The sequence below is a fragment of the Cibotium barometz genome, chromosome 30, assembly GCF_041138505.1.
Source record: "Cibotium barometz isolate CiBa-2024 chromosome 30, ASM4113850v1, whole genome shotgun sequence".
NCBI lineage: Eukaryota > Viridiplantae > Streptophyta > Polypodiopsida > Cyatheales > Cibotiaceae > Cibotium > Cibotium barometz.
The window spans coordinates 16,652,319-16,675,188 of NC_141075.1; the positions used below are offsets into that span (position 1 = coordinate 16,652,319).

Genomic DNA, 22,870 nt, shown 5'->3' on the forward strand with positions numbered 1-22,870 from the left:
TGAAAGCTAAAGCCTGAGTTGTAGAAAGCTTTAGAACGATGCCAATTGAGACACAACCTAGCGGTAAGGTGTTGAGGTGTTGGGTTCAAAACTTGCTTGTAGTTGATGGCGGCTTGAGCACAAAGATCCAAAATAAAAAGTACGGTTAGTAGGACCTTTTTTTTTTCCCCCAAAGATTCGTTTCTTAATTTGCATTGATGAAGGGAAAGCCCACGCGAAAGTACTGGGAAATCTACAGAGGCGAGAAACCTGCCCTACGACAATGACGTACAGCACTTACTTACGTAGAAATTGCTCCCACACAAAGCTTGCCAAGTGTCCCGTTTTAGCCTTTCTCTCCAACTTAGCCACTCACCTCTAAGACAGCGGCTCCAGCTAAGTGGCTCGTAAAGGGCAATTTTTGGCGGTCTTCTTCCTCATTCATTTAATACTTACGCACGCATTTGCTTCCTTTTTTGCCTCCTCATCGCTTCGTCTTTTCCTTCTACCATCAAGATCGCCCCCGCTTCTCTCAGCTTCTCTGAAAACCCTAACTAGGGTTTCCTGTGTTTTTTCCACATTCGATTCGATCGCCTTCCTTCCTCCCGTTGCCGGAACTTTTACCGCCGCTCTCTGCATTCCGGCGCATCGTAGCGCATTTTCCGTCTGCAACTCGACCGCATACATTTCATGGATGCTGAGCGAGGATAACAGTAAGACACATTCAATTTTCTTAATTTCACACATTGCAGCACAGCACGTTATTATCTTGTTTCGGTGGAGTTCGGTGTCATATGCAGTAGAATCCAACCATAATTACGGCAATTTCACGTAATCCGGAAGATTCCCTACCGAACGATCTACACTGTTTTTCATAAAACCAGCGCCCATGTAAAAATTCAGAACCAGTTTTCGCGTTGTGTATCTATGGTGCTCTGTCATAGAACACAAGACCTATGTCATCTCTTTATATACACATATATATTTGTATAAATAAATAAAGAGAAAAATATATACATACATCATCTAAAATTTAAATGTATGTATCATAAAATAAATAAAATATACATACATACATATGCATAAACATATATATATATATATATATATATATATATATATATATATATATATATATATATATATATATGTTTATACATATACATATGTATAAACATACACATATATATATCTGTATATATGTAATATATATATATATGTGTGTGTGTGTGACACACACACACACATATATATATATATATGTATTATATATATATATATATATACACACACTATATATGTATATGCATATACATATATATATATATATGTATATATATATACACGTGTGTATATATATATAGTATGTGGTGGGATTTCTATCCGAAGGGACTTGGTGCCGAGTTGGTGCCTTGAGGGTATGCTAGCCCGCCCCAAATAGTTTGCATCTATATGGAGAGGAGGTGCAAGGAAAGGCAAAGTACGGACCCATGGTAGGCGCCCTAGGAACGCACTCACGCACGGCCTTCCGGGTGCCGGCTAGGTTCCGTGGGTGCCAAATGCCCCGGGGGTTGCCCTCCCCGCCTTGACGGTGGTCGGGCCGAACGTGGAGTCGGGACCGAAAACGGTGGAAAAACGGCCAATATATATATATATATATATATATATATATATATATATATATATATATATATATATATATATATATATATATATATGTATGTATGTATGTATATATATGAAATATATATGTATTATAAATAAATAAATAAATAAATAAATGTATATATATATGTACACACGCTTTTTTTAAATTTATATGTATAAATAAATAATTAAATATATGTATCATGTTTAAAATACATATGTATGTATGTATATATAATACATTGTACACAATAAATAAATAAATAAATAAAAAAATAAAAAAATATAAAAAACACACACACACACACATACATACATACATACATACATACATACATACATATGTATGTATGTATGTATGTATGTATGTATGTATATGTATGCACACACACACACACACATATATATGTACACACACACACATACATATACATGCATGTACATATATACATATAGATACATGTATGTATGTATATATATATGTGTGTACATACACACACATATATATCTATATATATATGTATGTGTATATACATATACATACATGCATACATATATATATTGTCACATGCGAAAGCTTTGGGAATCTTCTTTTAGCCCTAAACACCCACCCTGGAATATGCTTGATGCAAAATGCATGTAGAAGATAGAGAAGAGAGAGAGAGATAGCTGAGTATTTAGTATATTCTATAAGACATAAAGGATGTACAAATCTTGTAGCCATAGGCTGCCTTGAAAAGAAAGAAAATACCTAATCTAACCCCAAGTCTATGACCCAATCCCAAGGAGGGATTGAATGAATGAATGGAAGCCAAGCCATGCCTATTTATAGGCCTTGGAAGCACTAGTGGGCTGGACGACCTGTTGTTGTTGGCTAGACATACCTGACTTGCTGCAGCCGACAGAGATGCATACTGGCTGAAAGCCTCCCACCGCCTTCTTGCCCATGCCTTAGCTGCTGTAGCTCCACAGTTAGGTCCAAACTGGTTCTATCTGGTTCTTTTATCTTGTTGTCCTTCAAGGAAATAGCTCTGAGAATAGCTTGCACATGATACATATACATATATGTGTGTGTGTTTTTGGTGTGTGTGTGTACACAACGCACACACACATATAGACACATGCACAAACATATGATACATAACATATATATATAAATGTGTGTGTGTGTGTATGTATACATATATATGTACATACACACACTTTTTTGTGTTGTTTTGTGAAACCACTCTTTATATTAAATAGTAAACTAAACAGTCATAGTCACCCGAAGCACGTGGAACTATGAGAACGAACTAAAAAAACTTGGAAAATTCTTCAAACTGCTGGAGAGAAAGCTCGCCAAGATCATAGCAATCTCGAAGAGACTGGAGTAGGGAAGCACGAAAATAGGGGAAGGGATAAACAACATCACCAGAAAAGTGCAGATGATTTCTGGTGGAATAGATAGTCCAAAGAGCCCAGAAGTGCACCCATGTGAAGAAATCATCATATCCCAGTATCTGCCAAAAATCCAAAAAAGTCGCCCAAAGCGGTGTCGAGGGAATCTATAGTGCAGCAGTGCTGTCAAGTGTTGAAGAAAATTGCGGGAATGCAAGCAACTCCACAATAAGTGAGGTACGGTCTCAGGCATAAGGTGGCAACACTGACATAAAGCTGGAGCAATACACCTTTGAGCCAGTAGAGTGCCAACCGGTAGCGGGCCCGTAATGCATCGCCAAAAAAGACCCGCTACTTAAGTGGTAACTTTGACTTCCACACCTTTTTTAAAGTCAATTTCCACCAAGGCAAAGGCTTATCCAAGTGCCATAGCCTGTTCCCATGTTCCACTATCCAAGCCTGAGGAATAAGCAAATGGTAGGCCTTGCACACACACACACTTTTTTTTTTTTTTTGTGGAATTTTGCACACACACACACACACACACACACACACACACACACGTACTTATATATTTGTAGGTATATACATATATTATATATGTGTGTGTGTGTGGGTGCCATAGCCTGTTCCCTTGTTCCACTATCCAAGGCTGAGGAATAAGCAAATGGTAGGCCTTGCACACACACACACACACATGTGCTTATATATTTGTAGGTATATACATATATTATATATGTGTGTGTGTGTGGGTGTGTAGATATATACATATCTACATGTAGCATTCAATAGGTTGACCGTCTTTCACATGCACCATGCACTGAGGTGCCACATTGAGGTGGAGTGTGACACATTAGCTCATCAATAGTGCTTTACTTATACAGATGTTTGATTAGTACCTTTTTAGGAAGATTTGTCATATGTTGTGACCCCATTGTGAGCCCTATCAGGGACATGTCAGGCATGAGCTACGTAGGTCATTCTTCCAGCCTTAGGTGTCAGGGTCAGTCCCTACTTGGAGAACAAAGCATGTAGGTCACCCTAGGGTAGGTCAGTCTCATAGAAGCATATAGAAGGCATGTAAGGGCTAGCTAAGGGCCCTTTTTCCCATGGGCATCCCATGGAACATCAAAATGGGCTGAATATGGGCTTAGTGTCCAGTCAGCCAGCCCTTGAATTCTGTGCCCAGTCGGCCAGCAGTGATTGGTTCCCTGTAGGCCAGCATAGGCTTTGCACAGCCACACGTGAGGATTACTTTCAGCAGTTATGAGCACTGGCAGCAAGCACAACAATTAAAAGCAATATTCAGCAGGTTGTGGGCTGGAATAACTGGCCGACAGCCATTTATTTCCACTGACCAGCAGTGTGGACTTATATAAAAGCATCCCCTCAGTCCAGTGCATAAACCTTTTCATAAAATCAGTATTCTCTCATAGAACACAGTGCAGATATGTATGCTTGAAGACCCTGGTCTTTGCAAGCATAAATCATAGCCAAGCACGGAGTGCTTCAGTCCAAAGGCAGCCCTGAAGTTTGCTTCAGCAGTCAGGCTTAAGTAGTGCATCTCCCTCAGTAAATCTGGGTGTGCATATCTAAAGTGGCTTCATACCGCTTGATGGTTCAGCAGACGTCTGGTCTACGTCGTCCTTGCGTTTGGCAATCTCTGCCCGTCAAGTCTTAGTAAGTTCTCTACGTTGTAACAGTTCTCCAAAGTAATATAAGCAAATACTCCTTCATGTAGAGGTAGCCTCTTTAGTAGGTAAATTGGGACCCAATCTGTGGTTATCTCTACTTCTTATCTTGGTAGAGTTTGCTGCAGCATCCATGGTAGTAGAGGCACTCTTCTAGACAATCACATGCATTCATAGGATCAGTGCCATGGCACCCTAGAGACTGCTGAGGCTCACCCTACAGTCCTCCCAGCAGCTAGCAGAAGATGGGCATGAGCCATGGTATAGCTGAGTATGCACCTGGTTCACGAGGCAGAAACTCGGGATGGATCGCCTCCTCCCACTCGAGTATGACCCGGACTCCCCATCTATTAGGCTCTCTCAGGATAACAAGAACTGGGTGATCAGATATGATTTATCGGGACTATACATACAGGATCACAACACATGAGCCACTCTCACACAAACTACAGTACTGCATGGATACTTTCATGAGGCTTATAGAGGAGGGTTTCTGTAACACGCGGAAGCTGTGGGAGTCTTCTTTCAGCCCTAAACATCACTTAGAACATGCTGATGCAAAAACGTAGACAGAAGGGAGAGTAGAGAGAGTGAGATAGCTGGAAATTCAGTATATTCATATGGTACAAAAAGGTACCCTACATCTACAGCCATAGGCTGCCTTTCATAAAAGGTGGAATACACCAAAACAGTCCTCCTCTAAGGACCCACTCCCTAGTGGAGTGAATGCCCTAACTCAATGAGCACATGTGCCTTTTATAGGCCTTTTTAATCATTGGAGTGCTGGCCGACCAGCACAGCCGACTGGTCATAAAATCCATAAATGAAGATGTGCCTTTAGCCACCTCTTATCTGGTTCAGCCGACAGCTCCTGTGTGTAGCCGACAGAGCATCCAAGTCCTTCTCCAAGTCCAACCCTTACCAATCTGCACCTCATGCTCAAAACATCCTGGTTCAAATCTGTTTTTCTGGTTGCCCCTTCAGTATTAGCTCTAGGATATGTCCATGGGCAAACATGCACATGACATCCCCCTCTGCTAAACTTGATGACGGGATTCCAACCTGTTCTTGGATGACTGTTATCATCCCATTCTTTTCCCGGAGTCCCTTTGTCATCCATCCATCTCTGGCAACCCTTTTCTCTGAAAACCCGGCCCGGTCTCCAAAACCACTCTGACTCTGAATAAGATCTATGCATCTGTTCCATCCAGTCCCCAATCCATTCCTGCCCTGACTTTGAACACTGTCTTGGTCTTCATTCCTGAGAAATGAGTCTGGCACTCACATCACCCCTTGGAGGATAATCCTCCCTTGGGACCGTTGCTTGAAAACCTATCTGGCTCACAGGACTGCCATCCCCTCTGGCTTTGTGGAACACCACCAACAAACCTCTTGGGAGCTCTTCTCGATCTTGTGTTCCTTGCCTTGGGCTTCGTACCTGTGCACTTTCCTGTACCTTGGACCTGTACACCATCATATGGGACTGAATCAGTGTTTAGCTTTGTTGAGCCTGATGCTTTGATACCAATGTAACATGCGGAAGCTCTGGGAGTCCTCTTTCAGCCCTAAACACCACTTAGAACATGCTGATGCAAAAACGCAGACAGAAGGGAGAGTAGAGAGAGTGAGATAGCTGGAAGTTCAGTATATTCATATGGTACAAAAAGGTACCCTACATCTACAGCCATAGGCTGCCTTTCATAAAAGGTGGAATACAACAGTCCTCCTCTAAGGACCCACTCCCTAGTGGAGTGAATGCCCTAACTCAATGAGCACATGTGCCTGTTATAGGCTTTTTTAATCATTGGAGCACATGTGCCTTTTATAGGCCTTTTTAATCATTGGAATGCTGGCCGACTGGTCATAAAATTCATAAATGAAGATGCGCCTGCAGCCGCCTCTTATCTGGTTCAGCCGATAGCTCCTGTGTGCAGCCGACAGAGCATCCAAGTCCTTCTCCAAGTCCAACCCTTGCCAATTTGCACCTCATGCTCAAAACTTCCTGGTTCAAATCTGTTTTTCTGGTTGCCCCTTCAATATTAGCTCTCTAGGATATGTCCATGGGCAAACATGCACATGATAGTTTCATAGAGAGGGCCACATATCTTGACATATACATGTCACATGCCATACGGATTGCAGTGGGTTAGTTGAGGCTATCATCGCACCGCCCGAGGATAGAGACAGGGAGAGCCATGCAGATACCTCGCGTGAGGAGAGGATATGCACTATGTGCCAGCGAGAGGTGAGTCAGAGGAGCATTTCGTATGTAGGTGCACTATATATTATGAGATTCGAGGGAGGCTCCATTGGCTCTTGAGAGAGGGGTTTGGACCCTTATCCAGGAACATGGATTACCTAGATCAGCGGTGCTTGGGCCTCTTCCTACTAGAGCTTCATCGCCATAGAGGTTCACGGATTAGGGAGTCCAGACTCCATGGGAGACATCCCACCCCGGCCCCAGGCGACCATCACTCACTTCTTCCGACCACGAGAGGACACCACACCAGCCATGGATGACATACGCACAACCTCATCGAGTCACACATTCTTGAGTGCCCGACCCCCGCCAAACGCCACTCCGGTGTGACTCTAGACTGGGCTACGGCACTATGAGACCGACGCCCGAGATTCCTTTGACCTTGTCAGTAGCATAGACATCAACCCCAGCTTGAGGAGATCTTGGAGAGGCACAGAGCCACCTTTCCATGCCCGGCACATTTGCAGAGCCTTCTACAGACTAACCCCATGCTCGATATCCTAGATGGCCCCCTCCTCCTACCGGGGGATTAGCTCCATAGGTTGTATGATGATGATGGTCCCGCTTTGTATCTATGGCTCGGATTTGACATTCCCAGCTCATAGCTCTAGTCTTTGTTTTCTTTTGTACCATGATGAGATTACATGGACACTATTGTATCACTTTTGGTCTCATAGACCCATTGGGTCTTTTGAAGACGTTAAATATAACTTTCTTTCTTTCTACCTCTTGTGTATAAAAGATTGCTTCATGCTCACTTCATAAAGGTATAAAGATCTTGCTGTGTGATACACGATCTAGCTAGTTGCATGTTACACCGTCGCAACACGCAACAAAGCCTTCTTTAAACCTATGAGTTTATGCAATCCACTTTACTTCAAGAGAGAAGAGTAGAGAGAGAGATCCCAATTACCCTTCAATTACCCATTGAAGGCCCCCCCTGGAAGCATAAGTATTTGCTTGTATTACTTTGGAGAATTTTGTACGATGATGAGAATGATGACTGTGGACTGCCAAACGCAAGGACGAGGAAGACTGAACGCAGGCTAAACCATATTCTGAACTAATAGTATTGTAGAATACTCTATGAAGTCACTTATGTAAATCAAGAATTTCTAAAGATATACACATATGCTGGCTGAAGATGAGAGAATCTTCTATGTTGCCTTGGATTGAAGCACGGAGTGCTTGAGGCTGTTTGTATGTTCCAAGGACCCTGAGGGATCTCAAGCACACATGTTCTCTTTATCTGCTTTGTTGAGTACTTGGGAATGAATGTGATTTATGCAATGATCTATGGATTGCTTATATATGAGATTTTGCCTGCTGGTCGGTGCTAACATACTGTTGTCGGCCAGGAGCCTGAGGTAAAGACTTCGTAAAGAGGTCCACCGCACTGTCCTCCGTCGAACATAACTCTAGCAAGATGTCATCAGCAATGATCTTTTCACGAACAAAATGCCTCTTGATGACCGTGGGTTCCACCAGTGGAAACCCAATCCCGCCAAGTAACCTCTATAGCCTCACCACCGTGCAAGCAACACCACAACCAGTGTAGCCTGATGTCAAGTTCCTCGTGTCTGGCTCTCCTCCCCAAACCGAGTCACTCCAACCTTGGAGTCTGACTCCATCCATCAATCCCTCTCTTGTGTAAAAGAGTCCAAGATCCTTTGCATGCTACAGAAACCACAAGATCCGCAATCCTGCCTCCCAAAGAGTCCTCTGCAAACATGAGCTCAACAACCTCATCAGGAAGCTCCCGTCCAGTCTGGTATGCATCAACCAAGACAATGAACCATTCTGCTTTCGAGTCAAGGAGGCATCATACTGCTCACAAGGATCAACAACTATTACAGTGGGATGCCAAGTCCTGGAAACCTGCTGAAGACCACTCAAGGCCTTCGAAAACCTGTAAACCACCCCCTTTGAATCCGGAACCACAAAGCCTGGAGAATGTGCAACATCCACCTCCTCCTGTAAGTAATCAATTGCCACGTGCGTGGCCTTCCAATAGGTCCCTCTGGAAAGAGCTTCCTCAACTACAGGAGTTTCTTTGTCCCGAGACATCATAGCATAGGTTACCTATAAAGTTTCCTCTGACTTACAAACACAAGAACTACCAACATCTGTACTGGAAAGTTCCTGAAAAATCCCGGATACAATGATAAGAAGTGTGTAGGGGCAAGGGGCCATTTTATATGGCCCCAGATGACCAGTCGGCGTGCTGAAAAGCAACTGATAGCCACCAGAAATGCTTACGGCCTGCTCTCCTCTAGTCGGCCAGCAAAAACACCTGTCGGCCAGCATACAGGGGACAGCAGAGTCCGGTCGGCTAGCATCTGGAAGTCCAAAAATGTCTTGTAAACTTTGGATCTCGATCAGAAACTATAGATTTTGGCAATCCATGAAGTTTGTTGATATACTGTATGAATAGTACTGCAATATCTGAAGCCTGGGTTGCTTTCTTGCACCGAATGAAATGTGCCATTTTAGAAAATTTGTCAACCACCACAAGAATCTGTGTATTGCCTTTAGAAGAACGTAGCAATGAAGTGATAAAATCCAAACTAATACTTCCCTAGCGTTCATTGGGAACTGGAAGTGGTTGAAGAAGACCAGCAGGAACTTGTCTACTAGCTTTCATACGTTGGCACGAGAGACATGCTGTAACAAACTTAATAACATCTTGCTTTATTTGAGGCCAATAGTATGTAGGTGTCAAAAGACGATATGTCTTTTTGATGCCTGGGTGTGCAGCATAAGTGACCTCGTGATGTTCTGTCACCAATACTCTTCGAACATGAGTATCATGAGATACACAATTACGATCCTGATAATATAATAAACTATCCACTATTGTATATGCTCCATAAATCTTCAATTCGGAAGGAGTTGCATTCTGAGAATTAAGAATTTGAAATGCATTTCCAAAATCACGATCCTTGAAACTTTGAGGTATATCCATTTCAACTGTAGAAATAGCCAAGATTGAAGCTGGCGGCATACGACTGAGGGCATCCGCAACCACATTGGTAAGACCAGGAACATACTCAATTGTCATGTGAAAATTGGCTAAGAATTCGACCCAACGCGCTTGCCTAGCATTCATAACTGGCTGCGTGAAGATGTATTTCAAAGAATGATGATCTGTTTTCACCACTGAATCTACACCAAGGAGATAATGTTTCCATGCATGATAGGCATGAACAATAGCCAAAAATTCCTTGTCATATACCGGGTATCTTACTTGAATTGCAGAGTGCTTATGACTGTCAAATGCAATAGCACGTCCTTGTTGCATCAAGACGGCAATAATGGCAATATCAGAAGCATCCATGTAAACATCAAAGGGGAGAGTAGAGTTAGGAATAGCCATGACAGGAGTTGTTGTCAAAGCTGTCTTTAAATTTTCAAAAGCTTGTGTTGCGGCTTCAGTCCACTTGAATGCAGGAGCGGACTTTAGAAGTTCTGTGAGAGGAGGAGCTATTTCGGAAAATCGACGAACCTTTGTGTGATAGAAGTTGGCAAGTCCCAAGAAAGAACGAACATCATGGATGTTTGTGGGAGTTGGCCAATTGACAATAACCTGTATTTTCTTTGGATCCATGGAAATACTGTCTGCTGAAACAACATGTTCAAGGTACTCCAAGGATGTCTTGAAGAATTCACTTTTGCTTGGATTAATATAAAGAGCATTGTCACGAAGCACCTGGAAAACGATCTTAAGATGTGCCTTGTGTGCTTTCATATTACGACTGAACACCAGGATGTCGTCAAGATAGATAATGACGAACTTGTCCAGAAAAGGACGAAAAGGATCATTCATCAGACTCATAAATGTTGCACGGACATTGGTTAACCCGAATGGCATGACCAGGTACTCGTAATGACCATATTTTGTGCGAAAAGCTGTCTTATATTCATCACCTTCGCGAATGCGAATCTGATGATATCCAGACTTAAGATCAATTTTGGAGAAGACCTTTGCATGGAGCAATTGAGCAAACAATTAATCAATGCGCGGAAGAGGATACTTATTCTTGATAGTCAACTTATTAAGGGCACGATAGTCGATGCAAAGACGCATAGACTTATCCTTCTTTTTCACTAACAGTACTGGAGCTTCAAAAGGACATTTGCTCGGTCGAGAATGTCCTCTCTCCAAAAGTTCAGTAAGTTGTTGCTGTATCTCTTGAGATTCCGTAAAAGAAACTCGATATGGAGCACGAGTAAGTGGAGCACTGCCAGGAAGGAGATCAATAGCATGGTCGACCGGTCGTCGAGGTGGGAGAAGTGCAGGAAGCTCCTAAGGAAAAAGATCCAAGTATGGAGCAAAGAAAGGTTGCCTGAGGTACGTCACCTTTGTATCTATGTCCTCGGGAGGATTTGTGGCTGAATAGACCATTAGAAGTGCTGAGGAACAACCACTCTTGCGGACCCACCGTTTTGCTTGAAGAGCTGAAAGGGTTGGTGTAGAAGGTTGGGCTCTGATGCCTTCGAGTGCCACAAGCATATCATTTTGAGCAAATTATATGGAATGGTTCCGGAAACTAATCAGGGGATCATATTGATACAACCATTCTTGGGGATCATATTGATACAACCGTTCTTGACCATGGATCATATCATAATGTGCCAAATTCATGACTTGGAAATCCAATTTGTCACGATAGTGCTGAATTCGAAAGGAGAGGTGTTTGGCAACGGTGTTACACAAGGATGTGGAACCATCGACAAGCTCTACTTCATAAATAACAGCACTTTGAGAAGTCCGAATCTTCAATCTCTGGGTCAAGGTGGTTCCCACAAAGTTATGAGAACACCAGCACCTGAATAGGGTGACTGGAAATAGAACCTTGAAGAACCAAAACTTGAGTAGACCGCTGGGGCAACGGTGAAGAGGTAGCTTGAGCTGTGGCAGTAGTAGTAATCACCGAAGCATGTGAAGAGCACGGTGATTAACTGCACGCTTTCCTTTGTCAGCAATTAGGGGTTTCTCCTCGAAAGTGGAGGGTTCAGCATTAGAATTCTGTCATGGGTTGGTCTTTTCGGGCACTCAAACCAACGATGAGGTCCATGTTGCAGATTGTGCACAATCCTGTCTTTTGTTGATCCCATCTAGAAGGAACAGTGGAAGGACGAGGATTGCGAGATTGGTCACGTCCACGATCCGAACTGCGTGGTTGGAAGGACTGAGAACGTCGGGACTGAAAAGAGGACGATCCTTCTGATCGGCGAGGATGTTGAGAATTATTCCATTGGGGATTAGGCCGGGAGGTAGAAGTGCCAGAAGATTCTTTGCGACCATCTGGGTTCATATGAGATCCATTGGCTTTCTGAAAGGCATTAGCTCGACCAAAAGAGGCCGAATTTTGAGAATTAATGTCTGCAATGCGCTCGGCGTATCGTATGGCATTGGCAAGATTGACAGGGTTATATTTCTGAACATTGGCATGCAGTGTGGGGTTAAGACCTTCAACGAAGGCATGAAGTTCGTCCTCTGGGGACAATTTGGTCTAAGATGCGCTTACTGCGTTGACCACCATAAGAATCAAGGGGTTTAATTTCCAATTTCTTTGTTTTACTGGCTTGTAAAAGATGATAAAGAGTTTTAAGGTCGTCGCCTTCTACCTCGGAAGGAATGACGTCTGCGTCCGTTGGTATTGTTGTTGAAATATCTGTTGCTAGTACGGAACTCGTAGAGGAGTGGCGATCTGTGTGGAGCTGCTGGATCTATGAAGCCAAGGATGCCATAGACTCTTGGAGTTGCTGTTGGAACTACTGCTGAAGTTGCTGCAAAGCTGGCTGCCATTTGGAGGAACTGGTATGTCGACAGGTTCTGCCATGAGAGAAGATGTTGATGTAGAGGCTTTAGGGTGACGAGGCTCTGGGGTTTTTTGCTGGTGATGACACCGCTGGGCTCTGGTAAGAACCATCGGCTGGAGGGTGCGGCATCTAGAAATCCCGGGAGGATTGGCTATGTACTGGTGAAGTGGCTATAGACCATCCAGTATAGTAAGGGCGATCCTCTGGAACTGGGTTCGCACGAGAGTCTGCTACTGGAGAAGAAGGTACAGGGTAGGGGCAGCTACTGGTGTCAAGGGTGTATACTCTGGTGTAGAGGGGCGCACTGTGAATGAAGATGGATAAACGTCCTCAGAATAGGTGCAATATTCATGAAAAATGATGCTACACTCGGGGAGGATAGCGCCCAGATAAGGATGACGCCTGAGTATAAAACAGTAATGATCCAGATCCTGTACAGAAGTACGAACACGGATCACCCACACGTCGAATTCTCTGAGGTGAGAAGTCGGTGTGGCTATCTGAGGGCATGACCACAAACTTTTAGTGGGCCCGTTGAGTGTGGAAGGCTGTCTTCGGGATGTCTCCTTCAACAATCCGTACGTGATGGTAATCCACTTTTAGGTCAAGCTTCGAAAACACCTTGGCTCCATTCAGCCTCTCTAGGATATAATCAATTCGAGGCATCGTGAACTTGCTCTTGATTGTCTTCGTATTCAGAGCATGATAATCCACACAAAGTGTGGAAGATCAATCCTTTTTCTTGACAAAAAGGATCGGTGCTGCAAATGGGGACATGAACAGATGAACCCTGGTTGCAACAATTCTTGGAGTTGGTGGTCCAACTCCGTTTCCATGGCCTTTCTCAAGCAATACAGAAACTTGCTTAGAGGTTCCGAGCTTGGGAGGAGATAAATTTTGTGACCCTCTAGTCTAGACGGGGGGAGCTTGGGAGGGATTGTCCCCAAGGAAAATCTTTTGGAATCAGTCATGTAGGGCCTGATACTTCTCTGAAGCATTGGTAACGGTGTGGGTGGCCTGAACATATTATGCTCATACTTTGGATCATGGATGCCCTTTTGCTTATCTTCGAGCTCCTAGATGACAATGGCACCAACCATGGGATTGGGAATTGGAGAATTAGCGGCTTCCTAGGGGTTTGTGTGGAAGCTTGGCTCACCACTGAAGCTGTCGAGGCTGGTGGTATGTTCTGGGTAGGGGGTTTCTTAGGGCACGTCCTAGAAGTATGTCCTATTGTATGATGATAAAAGCATCGCCTCTCCTTTTTATATTGGTTATGCTCATCATGGTTGAGCTTACCACGGGTCTTGCCTGCCTGCGCTTTCTGGTCTGGAGTAAGTTTTGGTGCGTTGGTCGAGTTCTAGGAGCCAGAGACACCCGTGCTTTGTTTGGGGGAAGACCCTGCTTGGTTCTGGCTCTTGTTGCCGGTAGGAGCAGCCGGTAGCAACCCCAAATTGGGAATTGGCTTGGGCCCAATGAGTCCACCAAGATATAGCTTCACCCTCAATGTAGCAGCTAGCTAACACAACTTCCTCCACATCCGACTTTCTACCACAGCAGCAAAATAAGCTTCATACTGACGAATCCAAGAATACAAAGCCGTGGGATCGAGTTTACCATTTTACTTACTAAAATTCACCTTCTTGTTAAGATGAGTCAAGGAAGTCAGCGGTACTGCCCTTGTCTCGAGAGCTGCAAGGAAATTCTTGTGTTCCACGTGTCGTCTTTGTTCCTCTTGCGCGAAAATGTGAGTTGTTGCTTGTGTTCGAAGCTCAATCTCCCGTACTTGCAATTCATGTAAAGCACGGGTCTGCTGCCTTAACTCCACCAAGGGAGTTAGTCAAGGTAGAGATGAGATTTGGGAAGGGATCTAAGAGGGATCTGGGTGAGAACCCACGAGGGTGAGGGGGGAGGAATGGGTGAAGTAGAATTGGAAGAGGTAGCTGGTTTTCCAGGGCTTGGATCATGCCTTTTTGCTTAAGCAATTGTCTCCCTTGTTGCTTCATGAGAAGTATAAAATTCTAGAACATCACTTGCATCTGGTCCCCACTAGGAATAGTGCTTTTTGATGCCAGTCTCTTCCTGGATCTCATGTTTTCTCTCATCGTCGGATTTCACCATGGTCTATTGATATAAGTGAGTTAATGACAATGCCAATTGGAAGTATGGATTCTTTCTTCTTATGAATCTCCTTATGGAGATATGATTCTTCATTGGTTAGTGTCAGCCTGCATTGTGCTATCTATCATGGGTTATATGACTCGTCTTACAATTGAGGACAATTGTTTTGAAGAGGGGTGATGTCACCATTTTCAGAAATTATGGGATATATGAGAATTTATTAGTGGTATTGATTTATGAGGTTTTATGGACTTTTGGACAAGCTTTGGGAATGGGAGGTTATCCAGGATTGGGTTCCAAGCACTTGGACATCTTTGTTGGCGCCCAAGAATAGGAGACAGGCTTTGGATTACACGAGACGTATGTCGGTCAGATAATTGGTTTAATAGGATGGACACGTGTGGAAAACAGGCTAAAAGCATGACATCTATAAGTGATCACTCATTACTGATAAGTGTGGGCATCCCCTTTTTATAATTTTTATGGTCATAAGCCTTTTACTTTGTAATAAAAAGAGAAAAAGCAAGAATAAAAGCAAAAGCTACTTTTTCCTCGAAAAGCAACCCTTGAGTATTTATAGGCCAGAAGTGTTGCTTTTGTGCATAGATCTTCCTCATTAACTTCATCTCGCCATCTCCATGACTGACAACCTCGCTGACGGGATTGTAGGTTTCCAAGAAGGGATCTAGCTTTGAGCCCAAGAAAGGTACATGTCTTCAGCTGAAGGAGGGGACAAGAAGAACAAGTGCACATTTCTCAATGCAGAACATAGCTTTAGAGTGGAGCAATCCAAGGTTGTAGTAGAAAGTTTTCAAGACAAGATCCAAGTGGTCAAGAGTGCCTCAAGTTTTGGAAGCATGATGCCAAGGATGGAGTCCTGATGGAGTAAAGGGATGATGTCAATCATGTAAGATCAGTTGGATTCCCGTCATCAAGCTTAGCAGGAGCGGATGTCACATGCACAGACGTGGAAATGCCTAAATTCCGTATTTTAGCTAGGACTAGGAGCCTTTCTAGGCATTGACCAGCCTGTTTATGGGATTTTTGGTACGTTGCTATCCAAGGACCTGGCCAACAACGGTTGGGTAATTATCAATTCAAAAGTAGGATTTATGTCTTTCTTAGCTTTCATCTTGAAATAAATTACGAATTGCACTAGGAGTTGCATCTAAAGGTCCTGGTGGTTTATATTCGCTAGCCATGCTGAACACTGTATAAATACCTTGATTTATTGGGACACTGCACAATGCACATGTGGAAGTATTTTGCATTTGCCTCACTAAACATATTAAGTGGTAGTAGTGTCCACAGGGTAGTATATACTGGCCGCTCCACCCATCGAATACTTTGTAACATACAGGACATTGGGGGGTGGAGGAACTAGTAGCCTCAACAGAAACTCCCACAAGATCAGGATGTATCAAAAAATGAGAGATGTGGTTTCCTTGGCACACAGGAGCAATACGTGAAGAGATGCTTTGAGTTAATAGCAAGGGTCATAGTCATCTGATCCCAAGCTTTGTGGGTCACGCCATAGGCATAGGAGATTCCTTTTAGAGGCTAGGATTGGCTAGGTTCTATGTACATCTTGATACATGTATATAGAAAACACTGTTTCATCAACATCTCTCTCTCTTCTCTCTGTCCATCTTTGCGTTTTCGGATAGTTCTTAATACAGGCAGTTCTCCCGCTTGTTTCACTAGGATGACATGACATGTTTACACCATACATGAGGGTTACAAGTGTGGGCATGACAGGCTTCACACTGATATGTGCAGGGCATGCATGACACGACTACCCCTTGGCGTCTCGTCTGTGGACAACGGCTCACAATGAATATGCCTGATGTCAGGCCTTAGGGCCTTGCACTTGCTGGTAAAGTATGTCCACATGGTATCCATGTGTGGTGATGCACGTGACATCTTTTTAACGGCTATCCAACCTGTGGTAGGAGGGAGAGGCTATCCTCATTCAAATAGTCTTTTGCTCCTCATTTATTATCTTCACCCACTCCAATTGTGAGCATAGCAAACAGAACCTAGGAGTGCCCTCTAGTAGCAGGATTCGGCCAGAGACATCAATGTAAAAACACCTTTGAGTAGACATGTGATTTCAATGAAATAGGGCTATACATCCACTATTTGAATAAATAGTCAATAATTGTTCTTTTTAAGTAAATGGTCTAGCTAGCTGGAGTCGGTCCAAGCACTCATATTTTGGGTCTCTACTTGCCGAGATAAGGTGACAAATTGGCACTTTCTAGCTTCTTTTTATTGGTATGCTTTTGCTCTTTGACTATTTTAGGTCTCTACTTGCCGAGATAAGGTGAAAAATTGGTACTTTCTAGTTTCTTTTTATTGGTATTGACTATACACATTGCTCCAAAATGTTTCCACATGGCACTCTCCTAAGCCCGAGCCTCTAGGTCTTGCATTTTAGCTCATAGGGATACATCTTATTAGATCTTTTTCTGCCCCTTATGTCCCTTAGTGGCTTCTATCCCTTTATCAGTAGGGTTCACAAGTGATCTAATCCTAGTTTGCCCAGCAAACATGACAAATCCATGGATGGACTCCTAGTGGAGAAGTTGGATTGAGGCATAGGATGGATATTGGATATAAGGGCCTCAACTCTCTAAAATAGGCCACAAGCTTTATCCAGGCAAAGAACAAGGGCGAGATAAGCTTTTCCTTAGATTAGTTTCGACAAATGGCTGGATTTTTTCTTGCCACTTCGTTGTGTGCGCGAGGTTGAAGTGTAACGATTGAGTGAGAAATTCGGGACATTGAAAGCCCTGCACAAGGCGATTATGGATTGTACCTCGTTTATAAGTGTTTTGTGGAGAGTTCTTAACTTGCTGCAATTTGATTAGTTTTATCGAGATTGCAGGTTGCCATCTTTCTTAGTTTATAATAGTATTATAATTTCTAAAAAAACTATGTGATGGAATGGCTTGCAGGGATGGAGTGTTTAAAAAATGGAGTGATAACATGTTGCACTGCCTGGAGGGCTTCAAGTATTTTTTGGAATGTTTTTTGGGTTGCTTTGATTCCAATGAGACAAGGCATCTCTCCTTTTTAGAGCACCCAGAGACTATTGCAAGAGGGACTATTTGTAAGCAACTGTGATTTACTTGTCTTGTCAAAGGAAAGTCTAGTTCTTATTATTATTTCCATTGCATATTGTAAAGCCCGGTGAATAGAAACAATGATATGTTTTTTCCTTTTTATTTGCTTATATATGTTTTTTTTGAAGATAGTTGGTCTCTTTTTAAGCCATGTATCTCTTAACGTGTGCATATTTTATAGGCTGTACCTGTTCAAAAAATGTATGTCCTAGTGGTAAAATTTTGACCTCCTCAAAAGTTGAGCATGGGACTACAATAAAAGAACATTGGACACCTTGAGAAACTTTTGAACAGGTTGCATCTTCAAATTATTATTTTGAAGGGGGGGGGGGTGGGGGGTGGGGGGTGGGGGGTGGGGGGTGGGGTGGGGATTATCTAGTGAGAAAGCATCCATGTTGGTTGCCAGTGGAATAGAATTTGTTGAAACAGAGATGTAGAGGCAGTGGAATAGAATTTGTTGAAACAGAGATGTGGAGGGCGTTCTACTTTTGTAGGTGTACTTCAATTGTAACTCTTATGCCATAGGATCATCTCCATGCATGGCATGCATTGCACCACTATCTATAAGACTTGTTAATGTGAACACTACTAAGTGAGTGGTATGTAAGACCTGTTAATGTGAGCACAATAGTGTGACAGCCCCATTGTTTGTCCCGGGCTCGTTACAATCGCCTTATTGACTTCTAAGGAGTATGCTTTCACCCCTTGTGAAGGCAAGATTCTTCCCCACATATATGGTTGGAAAGTTTGTCCTTTTGCAACCATGGTCTAGGGGTACTCCCATGGGAGATTGCCCTACTAGCTGCGTGGCTTGGAATTGTTTCAGAGAGGGTCGTGGCGTTGACACTTCCCCACCTGAGCTACCCTTACCCTCTTTGGTCGTAACAACTGCTTTGTTGGCATTATTCTTGCCTTCTGCTATTTGTGTTGTGTCCTTGGCGTGGACTATCCGGAGTCTCCCATTGTTTCCACAACCCAACGTGGAAAATTTTGCTGAAAGGTCGCTATCTGGTTGTTGAGCTGGGCTGACAGCATATGCCTGTCATGTGCACCATCTGCCCTGGGGTGCTACATGAACATTCTCCTTCATCTAGGACATAGGATACCTTTTCTGATGGGCCAAGAGCATCTTGTGAGCCCTTGTTCAAGGGACAAGTCGCTAGGCGCCATCTAGGTTATTAGGTCAGTCTTGTCGTGCTCGTGGCACATGCCTATGTAACACTTTTTGAAAGATGTTATGTTGTACAGGCCTACTGGTTACTTATTAGACCTATGGTCGGGTGTTCAGGATAGCCAAGTCTAGGGTCAAGTCCTTGTCCTAGTCTTGGGCACATGTGTCTTGCTACGTGCGAAAGCCACATCGTTCTGTGGCCACTGGCAGTGACTAAGTTAGGGCCATGCTACAGCCCATGGGCACCCTAGTTGCATACCCAAAAAGGGGCCGTGGATGTGGCTGGTCAATTGTTGTCTGGGCACTCTTTAAAAGGGTGCCTATCTGAAAAGACCATAAAGTGCACGAATATGTGTGACACCCTTTCATGGCCTTCAAAAGAGGCAAACCCTAGCCAACCCTACCCCAAGCATGTGCCTATTTATAGGGCAGGTCTTGTCATATAGGAGCTTAGAAGCACATCAAGGAGCTTAATGCTCAGCTACAAATCATCCAACAAGCATAAAACGCAGCCTACAGCAAAACGGCTTTAATGCACATCAAGGCGACCAGAGCAGCAGACATACCATATATATACACACACGTGTGTGTGTGTGTGTGTGTGTGTGTGTGTATACAGGGGCAGCAAACGCAGCCCAAGGGGCATCCATATTCAGCCCAAAACAGGTCAACTGCAGTCTTGTGAAGTTCAGTCCCCGTGGGATAGCAATGTAAATCAATAAAGAAAATACGGGGTGGGGGGGTGGGAGGGGTTGTGTGCTTTGGGACCCAATCTGGTGTTCATGTGTACTCTCAACCCTAAATTTTTCAGTTCAGTTTTCAGTGAGTGTTAAGCATCATTATGCTCTTATCAAAACGCTTCTGCAAGCAAGTGCATGTTACATTGCCCATCTGCATGGATGAGTAAAGCTGAATACTGGAAATAAGCAAAGGGAACCCAAAAGAAAACTTTCCTTAAACCTGACTCTGCTTTCTTGACCCTACTGGCTGACCGCTAACCAGGCAACCAACACAAACAAAATGCTAGGAAAACAAAATTCTGCAAGAACCCTAGGCTTTGATACTAAATGCAAGCTTACTGGTTAGGTGTTAACAGAGATGATTAATACAACGGAAGACTTAATAGAAACATAAGCACACACTAATAACCTACAACAACTACTATAATTCTAATACAAAATAGAGCAATGACATTTGTACAAGCCTGCCGAATGACTGGAGGCTGAAAGCTGAAGAGAAAACCTAATCAAGCAAATGCCAGCAGAAGATAGAAGAGAAAACTTGATGCTGAAATTTGGGGCTGAAATCTGCACCTCCACGCTGCTTCGGGACCAGTAGAAGGTTCGCTTAGGTGAAGGAAGCTCCAATTGCAAGAATGAAGAATGAGGGAACAAGTGGGCTACTTGAATATTTTTGGTGGACAAACTTATTCAGAGTTAATTTTGTCCTTTCCCCTATTTTTCACCTGTAAAATGACTCCCTTAGGCTCATTTTTTAGGGTTCAATCTCTTGGTCCAACCATGAAGGCAGTCTTCTAGCAACTTCCTTGTCCATTTACACCACTTTTCACTGCCCAACCTGCTTGACCTGCCATGTCCATGTTTGGCTGTCCGCCCACCAGCTAGCCCACACGTGGGTGCCTGATTGTAGTCCACGAGTCCAGTGCTGGAGAAAGGGGGGGGGGGGGAGCGTCCTTGGTGGGGGCTTCCCAGCTGAGGGGCTCTGCTGATCTATCTGTAGGTGCATCACATGACTTGTGGTGGTTGAGGGTGTAGGAATCTGCATCATAGACATATGGAACTGAAAGATCTTTTGAAGACAATGAAGCACGATCTGTCCTGTAATATTTCTTGGGAGTGCACTTTGGACAAGTCTAGGTCTACTCAGTTGTTTTAGGATCAATATCATGTGTTATCAAGGTGCACTGTTTGTTATCCACCATCAACCACATTGTTCAGGAGCTTGCTCTCGTGTGTCTCTTGCTTCTGCTGCTTTCATTTGACTTCTCATGCAATTTGAGGGCCTTTCTTGAGAGAGTTTCTAAATGTTTTGAGATCTACTGAAACATTTCTTGCTGTTTTTTTCAAAATGTTTCAGGTAAATGTGTGGTCCTCTCACTATGATAGGTGAGGCTTAGGAAGGCAAACTTGCTAGATAGATTAAAGTACATTGAGGCTTGCATGCTAGGTGGTTAAAAAGTCATGAAGACAATATGTTAGATAAACCCCGGTTAAACTTATAAAACGGAACACTGTTTGAACTTATAAAGCAGCCCAGTTTTGAACTTATAAACCGGCCCACTTTTTTACATGACCCTAAGTGGAAATATTGAAAATGAAGAAAAACTGTGTTTTAAGCATATTGAATGCTTAGATTATCTTGTGAATTGTAAGGTAGAGGTGTGAAAAGTGTAACCAGGGGAAAGAAAAGCAATTCAGTGATCCTGCGGATTTGTTGAAAGGAAGTAAAATTGCCAAGGATTCCCAAGAATGATCTCTCAATGGTTCGTAGAAGAGGCCACATGTAACCTCTAATCATTTGAGACAGTTGTACAAAGCATGGGATGAGAATACTTTCAGAAAAAAGGCTAGAGGCTGGGTTTGCTGAACTTGCTCAAGGTTGGTTGGTTTTAAAAATATGGTGATGCAGTAAAAAAGCTCATGTGTGTGCATGTGTGTATGTGTGTGTGCACATTCTTTAGTGCTAGCTGTCATTATGGCTGAGTCTGCTCTTTACTTCCGGGGAAGTTATAGAAACTCAGTGGTTTATCTATGAAGATTTGTTTGCTAAGGTGACATGTCATTATGCATGAACCTGCTCCTACTCTTGCACCTACTTTTGGGAGCTGATGGTGTGAGCGGGGATGTCGTAGCACATAGCCTATGCTACGTATGATGGAGTCGATGATTTGAAGCTTTGTGCGTAGGACCTCATGGAGTCAAGATCGAACTTTGGTTTTGTCCAAAACAGAGAAATGTGTTTAAGAGCCCTATACTTTCTCACCGAGAGTGTAGAACACTTGTGCCTATGTGCAAAAGAGAGAGAGAGGAGTGGAATCAACACATACAGCACACACAATGTTAGCCATTTCTCCTCATAGAAGTTCAAGTGTGAACTAGTCTACTCATGGACACTTTTTACCATGGCTGGAGATGGGTTTTTTCCCGTGTGAACACACTTATTGTGTGTTGGTCTTTTAGATGTAGACCATATAGTACTTTGTACTTTCACATTTTTTATCATTATCAAAGTACAACTTTCCAGCACACTCTCTCTCACGCTATCTTTGTTCGAGCTGTGTGTGTGTGTGTGTTTGCAGAGCTTCCCCTGTACCCAACATTGGTATCAGAGCCGGTGAACTCCTCGTCATTGCCCTGCACCCGCTGTACTTTCAGTTCTGTGCTGCCCTGCTGCAGCCCGTACAGTCCTATACCTGTTGCTCTGCGTCGCCCTGCAGCTGCTGCCCTGTGCCGCCCAGCTGCCTTTGCTGCACAGTGCCGCCTTGCTACCCTGCGTAGCCCTGCAGCTGCCGCCACACTGCAAAATTAGGGGCATTTGAAAATTTTCAAAATTTCAGCCCATTGAGGTTTACAAGTTAACATTGTGGGATTTGGCAGATTTTGACCTGAAATTCACACATTGGGCACATTTGTCTGTTAAAATTTGG

At 43.4% G+C, this 22,870-nt stretch overlaps 1 protein-coding gene across 8 annotated transcripts in view; it reads left to right on the forward strand.

The window, feature by feature from the left end:
* Positions 1–406: 406 nt before the first annotated feature.
* LOC147621218 (calcineurin B-like protein 3) overlaps positions 407–22,870 on the forward strand; it is a 134,671-nt gene continuing 112,207 nt past the window's right edge. For 2 of the 8 annotated variants that reach the window (XR_015269778.1, XM_086823933.1), the window contains exons 1-2: positions 407–692; positions 17,865–18,019. Coding sequence is in view for 7 of the 8 variants with exons in the window: in XM_086823933.1 (XP_086680059.1) it covers positions 17,896–18,019 (124 nt within the window). In the remaining variant the exon portion in view is untranslated. Of the gene's footprint in view, positions 693–17,864; positions 18,020–21,300; positions 21,330–21,370; positions 21,822–22,870 lie in introns of those variants that run through there. The other 6 variants (XM_086823936.1, XM_086823938.1, XM_086823932.1 and 3 more) reach the window with 5 other exon arrangements.